Source organism: Lepus europaeus, chromosome 17 (genome assembly GCF_033115175.1).
Source record: "Lepus europaeus isolate LE1 chromosome 17, mLepTim1.pri, whole genome shotgun sequence".
Taxonomy (NCBI): Eukaryota; Metazoa; Chordata; class Mammalia; order Lagomorpha; family Leporidae; genus Lepus; species Lepus europaeus.
This window is the reverse complement of record NC_084843.1, coordinates 36,163,479-36,177,956: the sequence shown is the minus strand read 5'-3', so window position 1 is coordinate 36,177,956 and position 14,478 is coordinate 36,163,479. Positions and strand designations below refer to the sequence as shown.

Genomic DNA, 14,478 nt, shown 5'->3' with positions numbered 1-14,478 from the left:
AAATGTGGCAGGCAGAATAATGGGCCCCCAAAGATGCTCACATTCTAATTCTTAGAACCTGTGAATATGTTACTTTACATTACAAAAGTGGTATTACAGATATGATTAAGGATAAAGACCTTAAGATTGATTATCCTATATTACACAGTTGGGTCCAGTCTAAGCACATGGGTCCTTAAAAGCAGAGAACCTTTGCCTACCTTGGCAAGAGTCAGGGAGAGATGTGTCTACACAGGAACGCTCAGAGAGATGTAATGTCGCTGGCTTTGAAGATGAAGAAGGTGGGGTGGGGCATAAGTGAAGGATGTTGATGGCACCCAGCTCAAAAAGGCAAAGAAACATTTTCTCCTAGAGTCTCTGAACAGGAACACAGGTCAGGCTGACACCTGGATTGTAGCCCAGCCAGACCTATGTCAGACTTCTAACCTGTAAGATAATGCACTTGAGTTGTACCAATCCACCAGATCTGTGGCAATTTGTTAAAGCAACACTGGGAAATAGTAGGGTAATTTACAAGGTTCATGGAGAAATGGAATGAATATTTGTTTTTTTTAAATTTTATTTATTTATTATTGGCAGGTAGACTTAAAGACAGTGAGAGGGAGAGAGAAAGGTCTTTCATCTGATGGTTCACTCCCCAAATGGCTGTGACTGCCAGAGCTGGGCTGATCCAAAGCCAGGAGCTCCAAGCTCCTGAAGCTGCACGTGGGTGGAGGGGTCCAAGCGCTTGAGCCATCTTCTGCTTTCCTAGCTTATAGCAGAGAGCTGGATTGGAAGAGGAGCAGCCGGGACTTGAATCTGTGTCCGTTTGGGATGCCCCTCCACAAGGCCTACTGCGCCACAGCGCCGGCCCCACGATTATTTGTTTTGATACAAACATTTTTGAAATCCATGCAGTTTTTTCATAACATACTTTCTCCATGAACTTGCTGAAGTACAGCATAGAACAGCACCATGAGGCAGGCACAGATCGGGAAACTGAGATGAAAAGGGATCAGAATCGGACTCAGTGTCACAAACCGAGGACCCCTCTTCAGAGTTCAGGCTCCTGTTCTGCAGTTCCGCCTCCCAGTGCGGGGTGGAAGATTGAGGTAGGTTTCTCCTCGAAGCTCGAAGCTCGCTGAAGGGTGGGAGTTAACACTGGGTTGGGAAAGAGCCTGGCTGGTTCAAAGCGAAGGTCAAAGCCAAGGATTAATGGAGACCATAAAATAGCCCTGAGGCTAGCTTCACAGTCCTTCTGACTAACCTTCCTCAGCAGCTGCTTTGATCACGACAAACTGGTTTACGCGGCGTCCCACAGACAAGTCGTTAAGCAGGGCTCTTTTCTACTCTGGTACTTTTAGTCCAGGCCACCCACCCCTCCTCATCCCAGCCCTGAGACCTGGGGCGCCTGGGGTTAAGGACCTTGGCATACAATCAAATTGCTCTGTCTCTCAAACGCCCTGTCTTTTTTTTTTTTTTTTTTTTTAAGATGCAACATTATTTTTTTTTAACTTTTATTTAATGAATATAAATTTCCAGTATACAGCTTATGGATTACAATGGCTTCCCCTTCCCATAATTTCCCTCCCACCCGCAACCCTCCCCTCTCCCGCTCCCTCTCCCCTTCCATTCACATTAAGATTCATTTTCAATTCTCTTTATATACAGAAGATCAATTTAGTATACATTAAGTAAATATTTCAACAGTTTGCACCCACATAGAAACACAAAGTGAAACATACTGTTTGAGTACTAGTTATAGCATTAAATCAAAATGTACAGTACATTAAGGACAGAGATCCCACATCAGGAGCAAGCGCACAGTGGCTCCTGTTGTTGACCCAACAATTTGACACTCTAGTTTATGGCACCAGTAACCACCCTAGGCTGTCGTCATGAGTTGCCAAGGCTATGGAAGCCTTCCAAGTTCCCCAACTCTGATCATATTTAGACAAGGTCATAAAAGACAGGGTGAGGATAGTAACCAGTGATCCTAAGAGTGGCATTTACCAGGTCTGAACAATTATACAGCATTAAGTGGGGAAGAGGACCATCAGTACACACAGGTTGGGAGTAGAGCCATTGGTGGTAGAGTAGAGGTTATGATTACAAAGGAATGAGGCCCAAGTGCACTAGACAGGGTCTAGAACAAAGGACAGAGTCATTATTAGAGGAGCTAAGAAAGGTGCTGTCTAAGCTACAAGTAATTTTTCTGATTGAGAGGCAAATAGAACCTGATAGAAGGGGCTTGATAATAATCTGGTGGGCTTTAGGCCTTGTAAATTAAGAGGCCCAGACCTATCTATCTCTTCACATGGGGTATATCCTAAGGGAGGTGTGAACCTCCTAGGGGAAGGCACTCTGTTGACTTTCATTACTTGGCTGGCCTGTCTTATTTAGCTTCTCTGGCGCTTGTTGTTCACGGCCCCGTGGATTCGCGTCTGTGAACTTCCTGCGAGCCACGGCAGGGTTCCGCCCAGAACGGCCCGGGCAGTCCGTCACGGCTGTCAACCGGGATCACCGCCCCAGAAATAAATGGGCGACCGCAGGCAGTTTTGCTCTTTTCCCCTTTCTTGTCCTCCTCACCACTCGGAGAACACGAGGCCCCCTCGTCAAACGCGCCTGTAGCTTTGTTACCGATGTCCACTCTCCCCACTCCTACGGTACAGCCAGCGCGGTCGACGGCCACGCACACGGGACGCGAGCGTGTGCGACGGGCATGGTCTCGCCAACAGGCCCGCCAGGGGTCAGACAGCCGCCCTCCGCAGGTGGCGAGGGACCGGGAAGGCGACGCCGGCAGGTGAAGGGACCGGAGCTGGGGCGCGCGCGCGGGCCCCGCCCCCCGACCACGGCCCGCCCCTTGGCGCTCGCGCCACCTGCCGCTCGCCCCCGTCGTTCCCGCGGCGCCGCGCTTCGCCGGTTCCTCCGCTTCCAGCCAAGATGGCGGACAGCTGCGAGGCTCTGGGCGCCGTCCCGGAGCACGAGCGAATCTTGCAGGAGATCGAGAGCACTGACACCGCCTGCGTAGGGCCCACCCTCCGGTAAAGCTCTCATCTTCCCGGGATTTCGGGCTGCCTCCGGCGGCCACTCTGGAGCCGGGCGTGGCGTCAGCCGCCGGGCGCGCGCGGAGCGGCCCGACAGGTGGTGTGCGCGGGGGCGGGCCGGGACGCGCCGGGGCCGCAGGGCCCGGGCTGGGGCCCCTGCCAGGCGGAGGGGGCGCCGCACCTGTCAGCCCTGCGGCGCTGCGGCCCGACGCCTCAGCCTCGAGGGCTGTCACTCCGGTGGGTGTGGCTGCCGCGGCAGCCACCGCGCGGCCCCGGGTCGCGACGACACGCCCTAGGCCTGCCCCCGCTGTAGCGCTGCTTGGCCGCCGGCATGCAGGGGCCGAAGGTTAATTGCCAGCTGCGCGCCTGGCCGAGGTGCCGGGTCGCGCGCTGGGCTGTCGCGGGCGTGGGAGAATTGAAGTCGAGCGGGAGACGCCGGCAGGCGCCGGCGCCCTTGTCCGTGCGCCCCCGGAGCGGGCGGGAAGGGAGCGTGGGCGGCAGAGCAGGGTTGGCGGCTCGGGATCTTGCTGGTGTGACAGTGTGTTCACCGGACAGGCTGCTGTGCACACAGGAAAGCTTTTACGTATTTATGAGCAGTTCATTAATTTTGCAGTGATTTTTCCACTTGAAATTTTAAAATGGCTCTCTACCCACTCTCTTTAAGGTAATTATTCCATGCTCTACTGAATACCTGCTGCCCTAATAGATTGTTAGGCACTGTACTATACTGTTAGCTTAGGTTAGGCAGTCTCTTCAAGAACAGATTCCTGTTGAAAGGAAGTTTTCATATCTTGTATTGATGGTATAGATAATTATGAATCACCTGGTCAGGGAACTTGAGAGCGAGCGTGTTTATTCCTTGCGGTTCTTCAGGATACCTTTCCTAGGATTAGGGTGTTGTGACTGTAAAGTGAAGCCAGTTCCAGTTAATATAAACCCACTTTGCCCTGAGACCCGGGAGACCTGCGTCTTGTTGTACCCTTGTTCAGACACTGGTGAAGTGCTAGTCATGGGCAAAATTCACTTTCTGTATCTCAGTTTCCTTGTTTGTCTCATGAGGTGTTTAGATGTCCAGAAAACTCAGAACTTTGGGAATGTTGCTTATTTGTCTACTGCTGTATCTAACACCAAGCAGGTGATGGGCATTATTAGAAACTTTTGTCTCATCAAGTTCTTCTATGATATGGTAATGCATAATTAGTGCATTTCCTTAATTTTCCAACGTACTGACCTCTTAATAAAACACTTGGGGGCAGGCGCTGTGGTGCAGTAGGTTAATCCTCTGCCTGTGGTGCCAGCATCCTATATGGATGCTGGTTCTACTCCCAGCTCTCCTCTTCCAATCCAGCTCTCTGCTATGGTCTGGGGAGAGCAGTGGAGGATGGCCCAAGTCCTTGGGCCCCTGCACCCGCATGGGAGACTAGGAAGAAGCGCCTGGCTCCTGGCTTCGCAGCTCCAGCCGTTGCAGCCATTTGGGGAGTGAAGACATTTCTCTCTGTCTCTCCCTCTCACTGTCTGTAACGCCACCTCTCAAATAACTAAATCAAATCTTTAAAAAACAAACAAAACTATACACTTGGTGATGAAAATAGAATTTAGAAGATAGAAAATGGAATTAAAAGGAAGCTTTTGTTTTTCTCACTGCCATGATGTAGTTACCTGAATGGTCCACTTAAAGAATAATACTGGTTATGAAGGAGATACTTCATCTTGGGAAAATATGCCAGACAATACACTTGAAAAAGATGAAATTAGCCCAGAAGAGAATGTTGAAGTATATTGACAGACTTTTGGGACACTCATAAGCAGAGTGTATGTGTTCATGGTGTTATTATTCCTTTCTCTTTTGTTGAGCAGTTGTGTCAGCTGCATCTGTTGTTGGAACCCACTCTCTTCTTTAGCAAATTCCAGTGATTCATACTTACCATATATATGCTTGCTATCTCTCATTTACAAGTACACTATTTCCATTCTGTATGTACGTAGAAGGCAGTGCCAGCAATCTTTCAAACTGTGGTTAAGTTAAATTTTTTATTTTTAGGTTTCATGAACTGAATTGCTAATATTATGTCTAAAAACATCTTTTATGGGGGTGTGTGGTGCAGTGATTAAGTCACTCCTTGGGATGACTGCATTCCATATTGGAGTGCCTGGTTCATGTCCTGGCTCCTCCCCTTCTTATCCAGCATCCTGATAATGTGTACCTTGGGAGGCAGTAGGTGATAGCTCAAGTACTTCGGTCCTTGCAGCCCACGAAGGACACTTGGATTGGGTTCTGTACTCATTTCTTTGGTCTGGTCCAGCGACAGCTGTTGTGGTATTTGGAGAGTGCATCATGGATGAAAGATCTCTCTTTAGCTTCCTTCTTCCTCTTCAAGTAAAATGAAAATAAAGAAAATTTAAAAAAATTATTATCAAAAAGTTTAATCGTTTAAAAAAGTAAAACAGTATAACCAAACACCATGAACCATTATCTAGCTTCAGTTCATCCCTGGCAAATTGTGTCTGGTCTTTTCCCCTATCCACTCACTACAGTAGTTTGGGTATTAGCTTGGGTGTGGAATGTCTCTCAAAGTTCCATGTATTAAAAGGTTGACCCCCAGAGTCTTAGGTTGATAGTACCAAGAAGGTGGAAAATGAATTCAGTTATAATATTTGAAGGTGGAGCTTTTGGATTGAGTCTTTAGTCCGGACCCCTTATGATTAAGTCCTGGTGGCTTTATAAAATGCCATGTAGTCACAGACATGTACTGCCTCTTGCCATGTATTGCCAAGGAACTCAGCCAGCAAGAACAGCCTTTCCAGGTGCCCAGCCAATCATGAAGCCAAAATAGAACTTTTCTATTTGGAGGATTAGCTTCTCTTCATGTATTTTTCTGTAGTAATAAAAAGTTGACTGGCACAGAAAATGGGTACTGAGGAGTAGGGTCACTGTTGTAACTATGCCTGAAGATGTGAAGGAGCCTTTGGAATTGGTTACTGCAAAAAATCGGAAGAGTTTGGAGGAGCAGGCTGGAGAGAGCCTAGAATGCTGTCGGCAGTGTTATGGGCAGTTCTGGTCAGGGCTTAGAAAATCAGAATGCTGATAAAAATGTGGACAGTAAAGGCCATGCTGATGAGGTTTCAGACAGAAATGAGGGTTCTGTAAGGAGCTGGACTGAAGGCTACCCTTGTTAAAGTCATGGCGAAGAGCCAGGCTTAGTGTGTCTGTGTCCTGAGACTTTGTAGCAGGATAAACTCATAAAGATGATGGATTCCTTTATGTGGCAGAGGAGATGTCAAAACAGTGAGTTTTCAGCTATGGCTTGGGTATTATTGTGTGTGTTTATTATTTTTGTAGTGCAACTCAGGAGAAAGAAAGAGCAGAGCAGAAATAATTTGGAAAAGTCACAGACTGACCAGAGAGGGAGCTAAGAAAAGGCATGTTTGGAACAGGACAGTGAGATGAGAAGGGGCTTGCTGAAGAGACTAGTGTAGGTAAAAGGCGCTGTGTGAGGTGAACCTGATAACCACTATGCCATGAAAACAAGGAGCTGTGTACTAATTAGTAAGACAATGGGTAAAAAGGCCTTGAGGGCGTCTCAGAAATCTTCCCGATTGCCCTTATAGACCCAGAATCTAGAAGGGTAGAGTTGGCCAGCACCATGGCTCACTTGGCTAATCCTCCACCAGTGGCGCCGGCACCCCAGGTTCTAGTCCTGGTCAGGGCGCCGGGTTCTGTCCCGGTTGCTCCTCTTCCAGTCCAGCTCTCTGCTGTGGCCCGGGAAGGCAGTGGAGGATGGCCCAAGTACTTGGGCCCTGCACCTGCATGGGAGACCAGGAGGAAGCACCTAGCTCCTGCCTTCGGATTGTGCCAACCATAGCGGTATTGGGGGGTGAACCAACGGAAAGGAAGATCTTTCTCTCTGTCTGTCTCTCTCTCACTGTCTAACTCTGCTGGTAAAAAAAAAAAAAAAAAAAAAAAGGGCAAACTTGTTTCATGGAACTTAGGGGTATTTTTGTAGGGATTGCCCAAGACCACTTCAGGATTTGCTTTTCTGTGTTCAGCCAGTGAAGCACTCCATGCTGCAGCCTTGTTTCAAGTGGCCCAGGTATGAATCTTGTGGTGACAAACATTGGCATTGTTCATTTGATGCTGGTTTTGCAGGTGTGCAGAATGCAAGAGTTATGGGGTTGTGGTGTCTTCTGCCAAGATTTCAAAGGAAACTTTCGGAAGCCAGGGAGAATTTGCTGCAGAGTAGGAGCCCCTTCGTGGACCCTCTGGTATGGTAGTACCTCATGGAGCTGTGGGAGCAAAGCTGTGGTGGAGACCCCAGAAAGGTCCTGGTACCAGCAGCATTAAACACCAGGGAAAACTGCAAACAGTGTATGACACAAGCCCTGGAAAGCTGTAAACATCAGCATGCAAAGCCAGCCTCAGAGAGCAACCATGTAGGCTGAGGCCAACAGAGCCCCTAGTGGCATTAAGACCCCTAACTAGATTTCACAGGATGCCTTGGACAACCTGGGACTCAGACATAGACCTGTTACTAAGGCAGAATGACTTCAGAGAGCCCCTGCTGGAGCAGTGGCAAGCAGAAATATAAGGTCAGAGCTGCTGTAGGGAGCCCCCACCAGAGCAGTGCCTAGTGGAGCTGCAGAGATGAGATTCCAGCCTGTGAGAACTGATGCATTAAGCTGTGACCAGCAGAGTTGCAGGGATTGGGTTGCCCAGGCAGTTGGGGGTTCACCTGCAACAGCATGCCCCAGATAGCAGACACTGAGCTTTAGATTTCGTCTTACCCTGCTGGGTTTTGGTCTTGCTTTGGTCTTACTGTTCCTCCTTTCCTTTCCCCTCTTATGGAATGAAAATTTATACCCTTTGCTTGTCCTTCCATTATATCTTGGAAGTATGTAATGTGTGTTAAATTTATTTATTTGAAAGTCAGAGTTAGAAAGAGTGAGAGAGACACAGAGAGAAAGAGATCTTCCATCTGTGGGTTCACTTCCTAAATGGTCACAAAGGTCAGGGCTGGACCAGGCTGAAGCTAGGAGCCTGGAACTCCATCTGGGTCTTCCACGTGGCTGGTGGAGGCCCAAGTATTTGGGCCATCTTCCACTGCTTTCCCAGGCACATTAACAGGGAGCTGGACCAAAAGTGGAGCAGCTGGGACTCAAACTGGCACTCTGATATGGGATGCTGATGTTGAAAGTAGTGGTTTAGGCCAGCACCATGGCTCAATAGGCTAATCGTCCACCTGTGGCGCTGGCACCAGGGTTCTAGTCCTGGTCGGGGCACTAGATTCTGTCCCGGTTGCTCCTCTTCCAGGCCAGCTCTCTGCTGTGGCCCGGGAGTGCAGTGGAGGATGGCCCAAGTCCTTGGGCCCTGCACCCACATGGGAGATCAGGGGAAGCACCTGGCTCCTGCCATCGGATCAGCATGGTGCGCCGGCCGCAGCGGCCATTGGAGGGTGAACCAATGGTAAAGGAAGACCTTTCTCTCTCTCTCCCTCTCTCTCTCTCTCACTGTCCACTCTGTCAAAAAAAAAAAAAAAAAAAAAAAGTAGTGGTTTAACCTGCTGTTGCCACAACACTAGCTCCTGTGTGTGGTTTTTTTTTTTTTTTTTTTTTTTTTTAACAGGCAGAGTTAGACAGAGAGAGACAAAGAGAAAGGTCTTCCTTTTTCCATTGGTTCACCCCCTAAATGGCCGCTACAGCCGGCGCACTGTGCCGACCCAAAGCCAGGAGCCAGGTGCTTCCTCCTGGTCTCCCGTGCGGGTGCAGGGCCCAAGCACTTGGGCCATCCTCCACTGCCTTCCTGGGCCACAGCAGAGAGCTGGACTGGAAGAGGAGCAACTGGGACAGAATCCAGCGCCCTGACTGGGACTAGAACCCGGGGTGCCGGCGCCGCAGGTGGAGGATTAGTCTAGTGAGCCATGGCGCCAGCCTTTTTTTTTTCTTAATGACTTATTTATTTGAAAGTCAGAGTTATATAAAGAGGGTGAGACAGAGAGAAAGAGATCTTCCATCTGCTTCTTCACTTCTCCAAGGGCTGCAAAGGCCAGGCAGAAACCAGGAGCCAGGAGCTTCATCTTGGTCTCCCACGTGGGTGGCAGGGCACAAGCACTTGTACCATCTTCTGTTTCTTTGCCCAGGCCATTGGCAGGGAACTCGATCAGGAGTGGAGCAGCCAGGACATGAACCTGTCTCAATATGGGATGCTGGCATCTCATGTGGCAGCTTTACCCACTGTGCCACAACACTGGCCCCAGGTTTTTTTGTTTGTTTATTTTTAATTTATTTGAAAGACAGAGAGAGACCTCTCATCCATTGATTTATTCTCCAAATGCCTGCAACAGCAGGACTGGGTCAAGCTGAAGGCAAGAACCTGGAACTCAATCTATGTCTCCCGTGTGGGTAGCAGAGACCCAAGTACCTGAGTCATCATCTGCTGTGTCTCAGGGTACACGTTAGTAGGAAGGTGGAATTGGAGGCAGAGCCAGGACATGAACATAGGCACGCTGATATGGTATACGATCATTCTAGGTGGTGGTGCACCACAGTGCCAGGAGCCTGTCTCTGTAACTTGTCTTTAATTTTGTAAGGGCTCACAACTAAAGAAGGTTGCCTTTAGTCCTAGGTGAGACTTTGGACTTAAACTTTTGAGCAATGCTGAAACATTCAGACTTGGAGAATCTTAGGGTTGGAATAAATTCATTTTGCATTGTGAGATAAACATGAACGTTTGGGAGACCAGCTGTGGAATGCTATGGTTTAGATATTAGCTTAGATGTTGACTGTCCCCCAAAGGCCCATATGTTGAAAATTTGGTCCTCGGGCCGGCGCTGTGGCTCAACAGGCTAATCCTCTGCCTTGTGGCGCCGGCACACCGGGTTCTAGTCCCGGTCGGGGCACCGATCCTGTCCCGGTTGCCCCTCTTCCAGGCCAGCTCTCTGCTGTGGCCCGGGAGTGCAGTGGAGGATGGCCCAAGTCCTTGGGCCCTGCACCCCAAGGGAGACCAGGAGAAACACCTGGCTCCTGCCATCGGATCAGCGCGGTGCGCTGGTCCTTGAAGTCATGTGTTAATGGTACTGAGAGTGTAAATGTAATCCAGTTATGTTGTTTGAAGGTGAGGCTTCTGGTAGGTGATTTGATTGGGTATTTAGGGTGGACCCCTTTGATTAATCTTCATTCCTTTTTAAGAGATGGCATAGAAATAGATACATACTCCTCTTTACTGTGTGATGCTGTGTACCACTTAGGGGCTCAACCATTTGGTTGAGTACTATTTGGGCTCAATGATGCCTTATGGGTGGAGCCACCTGATCTCGGACTGTGAGCCAACATAAACTTTTTCTCTTTAAAGTAATCTTTTCTCAGATATCTCATGTTGTAACAAAATGCTGACCAATACACTCACCATGGATTATTTTGAAGCAAATCTAAGATGCCAATTCATCCATACATATTTCAATTTTGAGAGTAATTTTTGTTATATCCTAGATATCTTTTAGCTGGCCTATAGGTTGTATTATTATTGTTATTATTTTACTTACATTATTTTTTTTCAGTGACAGAATTCATTAGCCTGACTTTTTCCTGAGAAGCATGTGATACACTTCTGCAAGGCCTGGCATGTAATATAGTTCCATGGCAACAAATAAATTAAGCTGGAAATCAGTAACAGCAAACTATCTGTAGAACTTTGAAATATTTAGCCACTGAATAACATGCTTCTCAATAATTTTATGCCAAAGAAGAGATCAAAAGGGAGAGTAGAAAATATTTTGAAATGAATAAAATGAGATGTAGCTAAATAAATACTTAGAAATATATAGTACTAAATGCCACTGTTAGAAAAGTGACTTTGGCCGGCGCCGCGGCTCACTAGGCTAATCCTCCACCTTGCGGCGCCGGCACACCAAGTTCTAGTCCCGGTCAGGGCACCGATCCTGTCCCAGTTGCCCCTCTTCCAGGCCAGCTCTCTGCTATGGCCAGGGAGTGCAGTGGAGGATGGCCCAAGTCCTTGGGCCCTGCACCCCATGGGAGACCAGGAGAAGCACCTGGCTCCTGCCATCGGCTCAGCGCGGTGCACCGGCCGCAGCGCACCGGCCGGGGCGGCCATTGGAGGGTGAACCAACGGCAAAAGGAAGACCTTTCTCTCTGTCTCTCTCTCACTGTCCACTCTGCCTGTCAAAAAAAAAAAAAAAAAAAAGAAAAGAAAAGTGACTTTACATTCTAACTTAAGAAACTTCAAAAAGAACAAATGAATGCCAAAAAATAGAAGACATAAGTGATGATAAAGATGATAAAGATCAGGATGAAATTCAATGAAATGGAAAAATTAAAAACAGTAAAGAGAAAAATCAGTGAAACAAAAAACTGATTCTTCAAGAAGATCAATAAAATTTATATACCCCCGGGGGAAAAGGGGGACAAAATACAAATTCCCAGTAGCAGTAGTGAGAGAGAATAACCTGACTAAAGGTTCTACAAACGTTAAAAACACTAATAAATTATATAAACACTTCTTGCCAGTTTTGACAGCTTAGGAGACATGTACAAATCCATTGAAAGATTTAAACTAGGAAAGCATACTTAGGAAGGTGATAACTGTCAGAAAAATAGAATTTGCTTTTAAAAGCCTTTCCCATAAGGAAACTGTAGGTCCACATGGCTTTACTGGTGAATTATATAATGTTAAAGAAGAAATTTAACACTAATTCTGCCAAAACTCTCTTAGAAAATTGAAGGAGGCCATCGCTGTGGCTCACTTGGTTAATCCTCCGCCCGCGGTGCCAGCATTCCATATGAGCGCCAGTTCTAGTCCCAGTTGCTCCTCTTCCAGTCCAGCTCTGTGCTCTGGCCCGGAAGGCAGTGGAGGATGGCCCAAGTGCTTGGGCCCTGCACCTGCATGGGAGACCAGGAGGAAGCACCTGGCTCCTGGCTTTGGATCGGCACAGCGCCAGCCGTGGCTGCCATTTGGGGAGTGAATCAACGGAAGGAAGACCTTTCTCGGTCTTTTTCTCTCACTGTCTATAATTCTAGCTTTCAAATAAGAAAAAAAAAATACTCTATTAAAAAAAAAGAAGGTAAAGACTAACCTTTCACATTGTATTTAAAGGCATTAATTGAACAAAGAAAACAAACTCAACAAAATTAAGCAAGTGATAAGTTTTTAACTTATTTTATTACTTGTTTTCAGCCTCAGGTATTATAAACTAAGGCAAATACAATTCATTTTTCCAAGGTTTGTTCTTTGTCATTTTGTATTAAGAAAAATAAAAGAACAATTTATGGTAGATCCTTGATTCTTTCTTGGGGATCTGTGAAATTAAAACTATTTTCACAGAAAACTAAGAGATTGGGATGTTTAATTTTACATGTCAATTTGACGAGGCTAAAATTTGCCCAGATGGCAGGTAAAACACTTCTGAGTGTGCTTGTGAGGGTGTTTCTGAAAGGGATTAATGTTTGAATCAGACTAAACAAAGAAGGTACCTCCTTACCAAAGTGTGTGGGCTTCATCTAGTTCATTGAGAGCTAAGTAGAACAAAAAGACAGAGGACGGGTAAATTAGCTCATGTTTCTTGAGCTGGGACATCATCTTCTCCTATTCTTGGACATTGGAGCTCCTGGTTCTCACAGCCATATTAATTGGTAGGTCAAACATCCATCCCCTCAATAAGTATTAAGAGTATAAAGGGGGAAAAAAATCTGAGAACTGCTACTTTAGGGTAAAAGTTTTTCCTTGAGGAACAAAAACAGTTGTGTCTGTCACTATTTTTTATGTTAACCACTGGTAACTAATTTAACTTTTAAATAAAGTGAGTAATTTATATTTCATATTGAAGTACTGGGGTAGAATCTTAAGAACTGTTGACTGTATACAAGTATTTTATCAGACCAGCAACGTTCATAGGCATATGTAATAAAACCAACTAGAGGGGCCTGTGCTGTGGCGCAGTGGTTGAAGCCCCAGCCTGCAGTGCCGGAGTCTCACATGGGTGTCAGTTCAAGTCCCTTCTGCTCCTCTTCTGATCTAGCTCTCTGCTGCCTTTTAGGGTGTGCAATTGCAGGAATCTGGAATTAATAGGGAGTAGATCTTGGACTTGAACCTAGAAAATATATATATATATGTATATGTATATATATATATATATTAAGATTTATTTACTTATTTGAAAGGAAGAGTTACAGAAAGGCAGAGAGAGAGAGAGAGGTCTTCCGTCCACTGGGTCACTCCCCAAATGGCCACAATGGCCAGAGCTGCACTGATCCGAAGCCAGGAGCCAGGAGCTTCTTCTAGGTGTCCCATACAGGTGCAGGGGCCCAAGCACTTGGCCCATCTTGCACTGCTTTCTGAGGCCATAGCAGAGAGCTGGATCAGAAGTGGAGCAGCCATCTCTTAAACTGGTGCCCATATGAGATGGGGGCACTGCAGGCGGTGGGCTTTACCTGCTGTGCCACAACGACAGCCCCAAACCCAGGAATTCTGATGTGGTTTGTGGATGTCCCAAATAATGTGTTTACTGTTTCACCAGAGACCTTCTCCCCGGCCCCCATTTTAAAGAAATTCTGAGTGTAGGCCTTGTGCAGTGGTTAAGCTTCTTTTTGTAATGCTTGCATTCCATATCCGAGTTCCTGGGTTTGAATCTCAGGACTGCTCCCAATTCTAGCTTTCTGCTAATGCTCAGCCTAGGAGGCAGCAGGTGATGGCCCAAGTACCTGGGTCCCTGCCATTCATGTGGGAGACCTGGATGGAGTTCCAGATTCCTGGTTTTGGCCTAGTCTAGCCCTGACTGTTGCAGGCAATTGAGGAATGAACCAACCAGTGGAAGATCTCCCACTTTTCTCTGTGACTGTCCTCTTTCCACACTGCTCTCTTTCATATAAATACAGCTAAAAAAAAATCTATTTTTGTTATTTTGCTTTTTTTTTATAAAGATTTATTTATTTATTTGAAAGAGTTACACAGAGAGAGAAGGAGAGGGGGAGAGAGAAAGAGAGATATCTTCCATCCACTGGTTCATTCCCCAGATTGCTGCAATGGCTGGAGCTGTGCCGATCCGAAGCCAGGAATCAGGAGCCTCTTCTGGGTCTCCCACGTGGGTGCAGGGGCCCAAGGACCTGAGCTATCTTCTGCGGCTTTCCCAGGCCATAGCAGAGAGCTGGATCAGAAGTGGAGCAGCTGGGTTTCAAAATGGCGCCCACATGGGATGCCAGCACTGCAGGCGGCGGCCTAATCTGCTGTGCCACAGCGAGGGCCCCCTGTATTTTGCTTTTGATTCAACAGTTTGTAAATAGTATAAACAGTTTTAAGTAGTGTCTGCTTTAGAAAAAGTAGAGTCTTTTGTTAAATTTTGGCATTGATTTCTGTTCTTAATATGTTATTGTTACGTTAGTCTGTTTATATCATTTGTATTATTTCTGATTCATTGAAATTTTATTTGTAGCTTGATATATAGGTAAT

At 46.9% G+C, this 14,478-nt stretch overlaps 1 protein-coding gene across 1 annotated transcript in view; it reads left to right on the top strand.

Moving 5' to 3' along the window:
• Positions 1–2,887: 2,887 nt before the first annotated feature.
• Positions 2,888–14,478, top strand: part of EXOC6 (exocyst complex component 6) — a 188,924-nt gene continuing 177,333 nt past the window's right edge. The window contains exon 1 of the mRNA XM_062214680.1: positions 2,888–3,023. Within this exon, the coding sequence (XP_062070664.1) occupies positions 2,923–3,023 (101 nt within the window). The 5' untranslated portion in view covers positions 2,888–2,922. The remainder of the gene's footprint in view (positions 3,024–14,478) is intronic.